Here is an 8110-nt window from a genome sequence, read left to right as displayed (position 1 = left end):
ATTAATATATCAGATGAACAACAGCTTTTAATTCATCTGTTTCAAAAAATGGAGGCAACGATTTCACTTTGGATTTGTACTGACTATAACACAGAATTTAACACAAAAACTAACTTTCATCACATCCAACATATCTATTAAATTGTGTTTAACTAGATACAAGTTTTATTTCCAATTAGACTAAAAAAAGCAAATTAAGATCTGAAAAGGCCCTCTATTTCCCTATAGTGTACTGGAGACACACATCAAGCTCAAAACTGTCCTTAAATGGAAATATCACTTTCCTGCTGACAAGGATTCAGAAAGAAAATCCCTATAATCTGTTTACGAGTGTATGTATAAATGCACGGGAAAACACTGCTTATGTAACAAAATCCTCTGATTATGCTAAAAAATCTGGGTATGTCTCAGCATTTGTCTCTGACTTTTCTTTAATCCACATCAAACATCATTTCCTCACAGACAGCAAATCTGCCCTCTGTGAAACAAAAAACAATAAAAAATATATTTATTTTTTTCAACAAAAAATAAATCAAAATGTTCTGAACCATGAACCAACACACATTACAATTTAGTTTGGTGAAGTTGACAATTAAGAAATATACAAAATATTAATTATTCACAATTTATACAATTTTTGGATTTTTTTGCATGCAGTATCAAAACTTAAAACTCAAAATCTATCCAAAGAATTGTCAAATGCATTTCATCACAAACTTCTTCTGTACATGTATAGTTACAAACATCTTCTCGTGTTAAGAAAGAAGGCATCTCCGCTTTGAGCTAACGACCTGGGCTATATATTTACAGGATGACTGCCACTTATAGCAACAATTTTGTGTCTCCAATGTGCTAATAATCTAATGCTACATTTGCGTGAAGCTGCATTGAGGTTTCCAGAAAAAAAATACCAGGAATACTACTTTTTTATTTGTATTGTTGACTGTAATTTTCTTATTGTTGTTGTTTTTTAGGGAGACAATTTAAAGATCTGTCCAGGGACAACGGATGCAAAATAGCCTCTTGGCTAATTCTGGTGCATTTACAGCAATGTTGATCAATGTACACTGTCCCTGCCAAATAAATTATTAAAATTAAAAAATACGAAAACTAGGAGCACTAGGAACGGCTGGCGACATGACATCAACTTCAGAGCTCCATGCTACAGAGCGGCAGTTGCCTCTACAGACCTCTGTCACAGCTCGTCGCATCATCGGCAGTTAGAAGATGTGTGTTGCCGCTTTTTCCTTCTGTAAATGTGTTACTATTGCCTTACCATTCCTTACTTTTCTAAGAACAAAGGTATTTTTGGAACATTTGATGACTCAAATGTAATGATAATGTACAAGAAGCACAAAGTGGTGCTAAGCTCAAACTGACATTATTTATAAATACACACATTTGCACATGTATTTACTTTGATGCTAGTACAGATGAGCTGCACTTCCTGCTTTGATTTTGTCCTCAGACTTCCGCCTCTTTTTCGGCTTTTCCTCCGAGTCTCTGCACAGGCCTTCATCGCTGGCCGCTTGCAGGCTGTCAAAGGTGCCCTGCCTCTCCGCCCCCTGCAGGTCCTCTCCGTGCAGCCTGCGCTTCTTCCACAGTTTCACGCAATGATCCACGCAGCTGAACCTGGCCTCCGTGGTGCAGGCATACATGCCGGCCGGCACTGCCAACACCATGGCGCAAACAATGACGATGATGTGGATGAGCCTCTCTCTTTGCTCCAGCTCACTGATGTCACTTCCCGTCACAAACACGATGCACTGTCCTTCTCTTGGTGGATGGTTCTTCAGGGTCACACACACCTCATATTTGGTCACAGGAAGCAGGTCGCTGACAGTGTAGCTGTTGATGCCAGGACCAATGTAGATCATCTCTTTTTTGTGTGAATCGTATTTGCCAAAGTGGATGGTGAACCAGGTTTCTGCTGGGTTGTCCGTTGCAGCGTACCACTCCAGGGTGATACCGTAAACTGTCTGCTTGGCAATGCGGATGTCAATATAGGCATTCTCATCGGATGACAGCATGGGGACAGGTGGAGGGAGTAGAGCAGAGGAGTCGGAGGAGTTGATGTTAACTGTGATGCTGACAGAGGAGTTGCCAATGAAGTTATTTGCCATGCAGGTGTAGAGTCCTCGGTCTGCCAGGTGAAGAGTTGGGATCACCAGCTGGGAGGTGACGGTCTCTTCGTCTATGTGAGTCTCTGTAGCTGGAAAGAGATAACAAAGTTTCACAGCATTTCAATCAGAGGCTTGATTAATCAAATGAAGACATATTAAGTTAACCCTTAAGACGTTCATGTATGTGTTCATTACTCAGATGCAGCCTGAAAGTTCAACATGTACCTAACTACACGCTCCCTGAGCAGGTTCACTACAGTTTAATGGATGGTAGTGATATAAAAAAATCTTACCAGCAAATCCTTTTATAATCTTCAGACTGTACATCCACTGAATGGTTGGACCTGGCCTGGCCTTTACTAAGCATGTGAGTGTTGCATTCGCTCCGAGAGGTAAAGTGATGTTAGTGTCTGGGGCAGAGGCCACCGGATTCATGCATGTTTTTAACTGGATCTCGTGGAAAAACTTTTCAGCTTTAGAGGCCGGGCCTGAGCACATCAAATAAGAGTTCATGAGAATGATGGGAGGGCTGACCGCCCTGATAAATTCAACAAAGCCTTTGAGGCGGCAATCGCACAACCAAGGGTTGTCATGCAATGCCAGAACCACATTGGACACCAGCCCTTCTTTCCCCCAAGCTTTCTCTGCTGTTTGGTAACGAGGCCAATTAATAAAGACATCTTTTGATATGACACTAAGCTGATTGAAGGATAAATCTAAGTAGGTCAGTGCAGGTAAGTGTCTCAAGGCGTGTTCGGGCAGGATGTCCAGTCGATTGTGCTTTAGGTCCAAAATCTTCAGTTTCGGTGTGTCCTGAAACGCCGTCCATGTTACTGAAGTCAGCTTGTTACCTTGCAGCCGGAGCTCAGTCAGGTTGGTCAGCCCATCTAAGCTTTTGATGCTCATCAAGGTGATTTCATTAAAATTCAGCCAGAGAAACTCCAAGGCACTGATTTGAGAGAAAGCTCCTCGAGGTAACTCGGTCAGGTGGCAGTTTTCAATACGGATTTTAATAAAATCATGAGGGATGTCCTCTGGAATTTTTCCCATGGAGGTTTCCATACATATTAAAGACCTAGAAGTGGAAGACAAGATATGTTTAGACAAGAGAAGTGTGTATTTTATCTTCATAGCAACTCATGAACATGCACCACTGAACAAATTTATAAATAGTGTTTGTAGGTTTTAGAACACTTTGGTATAGCAGGTTACATGTGAAACAACAGGGTCATGACTAACACATGAATTTGTATATTTTCAGTGGTTACATACCTTCCCAAGTTGTCATCCGTGCAGGAGCAACCGGTCAGACAAGTTGGTGATCCAGGGGTGATGAGATAATATAGCAAAGCGATATGTAATGCGACATAAAAGGTGTCCATATTCCTGGAGGAGCATGTGAAATAGGCCTGCGGAGGCAGGACGTGGACTGCATGGAAGAAAGCCTATTACCTTAATCTTCCTTGACGTAAGATTTAAGACACCAAGGGACATGTGAGACAGGTGTATTTATAGTGGAGGTCCACTTTGTCTCAAAAACATTGTCAGATGTCCTCAAAAGCGTAACAACCCTCACCACAAATGATTCAATTAAGATTTGTATTTTTCAATTTCTTTATTACCCACCAAAGCCAAGGCGTTGAGGTCACAGGATGGCCGTCTGTGTAAAGTGGGCCGCAGCCTGTTGGGCTTAGCAGCACACAGAGGGACGGCTGCAGAGGGACAGATGTCTGGAGTGGACTGTAATCTGACCTCAATAATCTGAACACTGCTTGTCTCTCAGGTTGTTAAATCATCATATAAAGCAAGTGTGAAAACAGACACCATCTACAGCATATCAGGTTCAATCTTTTGCTTTAATATCCATTTTTTCATTGATGAACATGCTAGTTTAACAGGCAAAGATATCAGATGTTTGGTAATGCAAGATATCTTCCAGTTATCATACATCTTTTTCATACATTTTATGTTACAGATATAATTTGATGGTTCCTTTACTTGCTGGGCAGAAGGCCTACAATTCATCCAGAAACATTTTCCAAATGTCTTGAACAGATACTTTTTAATGACGTAACGTTCGTCTACCTATAGGTCTACTACACACTATTTTACTGAAGGGAAGGGACAAAACCTCCGGCACCCTGAAGTTGATTCAGCGCTCTTTTTTAAATTACATAGTCAAGGATAAGGCTCATGAGTTGAATTCCTTAAATCCTAAATCTTCATCACAAAACCACAGGTGTTATCAATGCTTCACTGTGTGTGCTAACAAGACTAAAGAAACCCGTGTGCTGCTCTGTGAGGCTGTACTTTGGCACACAGGTGTTCATTTTTCAGTGAATTAGCAATCTGTATAGTACACACAGTATGTTTACATTTGTTACTTTTTAATGCACACATTTAATGCCATTTACTGCTTCAGTCAAGAGGACTATTGATCTATTCAAGAACCAATAGTCTGTGATGTAAGAAAAAAGCTTGAGAGCATATATCAATATAAAAAAGTTTTATTGTTTTACAGTACATTTGTGCATACACTTATATTTCAGGTTCCAAATATTTACACATTATAAATGTATTGTATTTTAGGTTTCTGACCCAACAGTAAACCTGGCACGTTAACACCATACTGACATACAAAACTAATAAGTGCTGGTTCATAATTTCTATAAATAATTAATGTTTGAAATAAATACGTTAATAAAATTCCATGTAACATTTTGGAAAAAATAAAAAATGATTGGGTTTTAGACAGTTTAGGGCAACATTTTCCTCTGCAAAACATCACCTTAAAAAGTGTAAGTTTTTTTTACACATATACTGTACACCACATGTAAATATTGAAACCGTGTCACTGTGTATGTTTTCCCTTTTTTGCTGTCACCAAATAAATGGCGGTTTTTAATCCCACAAGGCTGTAAAATAACTTCATAAATTCATTGCTGACTGAGCCATCGGTGTCCTCTGTCCTCAGTCTTTTGAGTCTCTGAGCAGTTTTACCTATTCACAAAACAGTCCATTAAAAAACAAAGTGCATCATCTGAAGGTTGAGGCATCTTTTCAGTTTTAGCAGAAGTACTCGTTAGGTGGTCCCTCAGTCCTGGCTGTGGCCTCCGAGTCAACACTGGACCTTGCTGAGAGCAACCTGTTGGATTCGTCAGGATTTAGCCTGGTCAGAAAGTCGCCCTCCATTCCTTTAGCTTTGGCCGCGGGGCCCAGGGTCTCAAATGTGACGTACGAGTCCTGCATGTCCTTGGACTGCCGCCCTAGCATCTTTTTGCAGCGCTTTTTTAGCGCCCCGCAGCACACAATCAGTGTGAGGGGGACAGCAATCACGCATGCCACAGTTATCACCACCACATTGATGAGCTTCTGAGTGCCACTCGCACTGGCCGCTTCATCTGTTGAGAAGATTACACACTGCTCCTTTTTGGGGATCAGGCCTTTGACACAAACACAAGCAATGTACTTTGTCTTCGGCACAAGGCCGTCAATGGTGATTCGGTTCTTTCCGGCACCTACGTTTACCCGACGCATGTCTCTCTCTCCAAATACAGCATATAGGACACTGAATTCTGTGGTGTTTGTGGCTGTAGGTGCTCTCCAGTTCAGAGAGACAGTATGGTCTGTGTCTCCAATCACCTTCACAGAACGCACTACCCTTTTCTCCGGAGCTTGCTGTAAGGATGAGGCATTGGCTGCTAAGTTGCTCAGGGCATCCACCTCCACTGGTTTCTGAGGGTCTGACGACTTGCCTCGTCCCTCGGAAGCACCGTAAGAGATGCTGTAGCTCTCGATCTCATACTTCCCAGTCGCGCCTTTGCCATTAAGACTTTCGATGATGGGCTGGGCAGCTGTGGTGGTTGGTGGAGGAACATATCTGGCAATAAGTTTCTCTTGGTATGCCGCTCTTCCAATGCCACCAGGTTTCTTCCCTCTGGTTCTCTTAGAGACACCCCCACCTGCTTCCTCTGACTGCAAGGAATCTGTGATCACCAAAGAGATAATAGCGTCTGCGGTTCCAACAAAGTTGGTTGCTTTGCACACATATTTCCCAGAATCACGGTAGGCAACTGCAGGCACACTCAGAATCGACCAAATAATGCCCTCCTTTGAAACCTCTTCCTGAACTGTAAAACAAAAAGCCGACCCCCACTGATTAGTTAAACAGGTAGGCAAAAAATCTCACTGACACTTTGACTTGGACAGAAATAGATACTGTTCTAATTTAAGCGCATCTGGAATTACTTCAGGAGAACTTACCGGTGCCGTTCATTTTTTTGCCATCAGCACGGCTCCAGGACAGTTCAGGGATGGGAACTCCAACTGTGCCACAGCGCAGCAGGACGTTGTTGCCCAGTGAGCTTCGTACACGGGCCACAGCCGTGTGCACCCGAGGGCCCTGGCACCTCTGCAGCTCCGCTTCAATGAAAAGAACCCCTGACAAGCTCTCTGGATCAGCACACCTGAGCCTGGTGTCAATTAGAGCCACGGATGACGAAGGTGATTTCTGAAATTGGACCAGATCATGCAGCCGGCAGTCACACAACCATGGGTTGTCATGGAGACCTGCAGAGGAAATCAAGTGTGACAAAGTGCTGTCAGGGAAAAGAAAAAAACTCAGCTTCCTTTTATAAACTACTGTCACTACCACCCAGTACATTTTCCTTTACACAGCAAAGGAATTTTAAGATCAAGTATTTGTGGCTGTGAGTTAAAATAAATAGATTTACATGTTGCAATGTGTCAAGAATTAACTTGACACATTGCACACAATGACTGTAATAAGACTAATCCCTAACTCAGCTTAAAATGCTTCTGATGTCAAAGAAGTGGTTGGCATGCATGGCAGCTTTAAACGAATACATTCCAGGATCCTTATGTGTCACCGCTTGATCCTCACCGAGAATTAGTTTGGAGGAATCCTGGGATGGCTTCACACTCAGCCACATTGTGAGAACATCAGCAGGAACGGTTGTCAGAGTGTTGCTGGATAAGTCCAGATAGGTGAGATTCTTTACATACATGGTGGCATCGGCAGGGATAGTGGAGATTTTGTTGTTATGTAAGTCGAGGAGCCTCAGGTTTGGCATATCAGTCAGGGACTCCCAGGGGAAGGAGGTGAGGGAGTTGCCATCCAGCCGGAGCTCATCCAGGCTGTAAAGACCACGGAAACTTTCAACATTCAGTGTGTTCAGTGAATTGAACGACATCCACAGATATTCCAGGCTGTTGAGGTAGTGGAAGTTGTTGCTTGAAATCCGTGTGATTGCTGTCTTTTCGATGCGCAGCTTTGATGTGTCAATGGGGAAATTTGGAGGAACCACAGTGATTTCCGGATCATTGCAGAGTACACTCCTGCAGAAATAAAAATGTGATAGTTTACATATATAGACAGTTAAAAGGAACAAAATTAAATCTACTTTCAAATTGTAGGGGGTTTGTAGAAGTGGTCTTAAAAAACAATTATTTTTTATTTTACAAAAAAAAATAATGCAGCTAGGCATTTATTTGAGAAAAACGTAATAAGCTATTGTGCAGAAACAAGGAAAGGAGATTAAAGGGCAACTCCAAGTTAATCCTCACTATACGGAGTGACTGAATAGACGGAAGCTGCAGGGAAAATCACTTCTGCATTCAAAAAGGAAAAAACTTGTACTGACAATTCAATTCCAACAATGACCTTTAATTCAATAACTTGACATATTTACCTTGCTTTTGATCCATCGCTCAGTTTGTGGAAGAAGCAGCTGCATTGTGCAGGACATGAACTGCTCAGCAAAGGAAGACAAACTAAAGCCAGACAAACAGCAGCAGTAAAATGTCGACTCATTTTCTTTCCTGCAAGCTACTAACTCTATGCAGCTAAACTACAATTGAAAAAATAGGCGCTACAGCTCGAGTTTAACAGAGCATCAGATACATGGTGGTGGTTTGCAGGCTCCCAGCTCCATACTGCTCCGACTTGTCTGAATCCTGAGATAAAA

The 8110-nt window shown here is 42.1% G+C and overlaps 2 protein-coding genes across 2 annotated transcripts; both read right to left on the bottom strand.

Moving 5' to 3' along the window:
* Positions 1–1188: 1188 nt before the first annotated feature.
* Positions 1189–3711, bottom strand: LOC117937243 (leucine-rich repeat, immunoglobulin-like domain and transmembrane domain-containing protein 2). Its single transcript, XM_034861057.1, has 3 exons — positions 3396–3711; positions 2417–3198; positions 1189–2212 (listed from the first exon to the last, which is right to left on the bottom strand). Exons 1-3 carry the CDS (start codon positions 3503–3505, stop codon positions 1425–1427), a joined length of 1680 nt encoding a protein of 559 aa, XP_034716948.1. The 5' UTR covers positions 3506–3711; the 3' UTR covers positions 1189–1424.
* A 1215-nt stretch (positions 3712–4926) lies between these two features.
* lrit1b (leucine-rich repeat, immunoglobulin-like and transmembrane domains 1b) lies at positions 4927–8110 on the bottom strand. The gene is made up of 4 exons (XM_034861007.1): positions 7835–8110; positions 7027–7481; positions 6387–6692; positions 4927–6253 (listed from the first exon to the last, which is right to left on the bottom strand). Exons 1-4 carry the CDS (start codon positions 7954–7956, stop codon positions 5190–5192), a joined length of 1947 nt encoding a protein of 648 aa, XP_034716898.1. The 5' UTR covers positions 7957–8110; the 3' UTR covers positions 4927–5189.

The sequence above is a fragment of the Etheostoma cragini genome, chromosome 21, assembly GCF_013103735.1.
Source record: "Etheostoma cragini isolate CJK2018 chromosome 21, CSU_Ecrag_1.0, whole genome shotgun sequence".
NCBI lineage: Eukaryota > Metazoa > Chordata > Actinopteri > Perciformes > Percidae > Etheostoma > Etheostoma cragini.
Note: the sequence above shows the minus strand (reverse complement) of the source record. Positions and strands in the feature narration are given on the sequence as shown.

Coding starts and splice junctions, on each gene's coding strand:
- lrit1b (XM_034861007.1), bottom strand. CDS start 7,956: ATGAGTCGACATTTTACTGCTGCTGTTTGTCTGGCTTTAGTTTGTCTT. Junction 7,482..7,834: donor AGCGATGGATCAAAAGCAAG/GTAAATATGTCA, acceptor TTATTTCTGCAG/GAGTGTACTCTGCAATGATC. Junction 6,693..7,026: donor TTCCTCCAAACTAATTCTCG/GTGAGGATCAAG, acceptor TTTCCTCTGCAG/GTCTCCATGACAACCCATGG.
- LOC117937243 (XM_034861057.1), bottom strand. CDS start 3,505: ATGGACACCTTTTATGTCGCATTACATATCGCTTTGCTATATTATCTC. Junction 3,199..3,395: donor ACGGATGACAACTTGGGAAG/GTATGTAACCAC, acceptor TTCCACTTCTAG/GTCTTTAATATGTATGGAAA. Junction 2,213..2,416: donor GATTATAAAAGGATTTGCTG/GTAAGATTTTTT, acceptor ATCTCTTTCCAG/CTACAGAGACTCACATAGAC.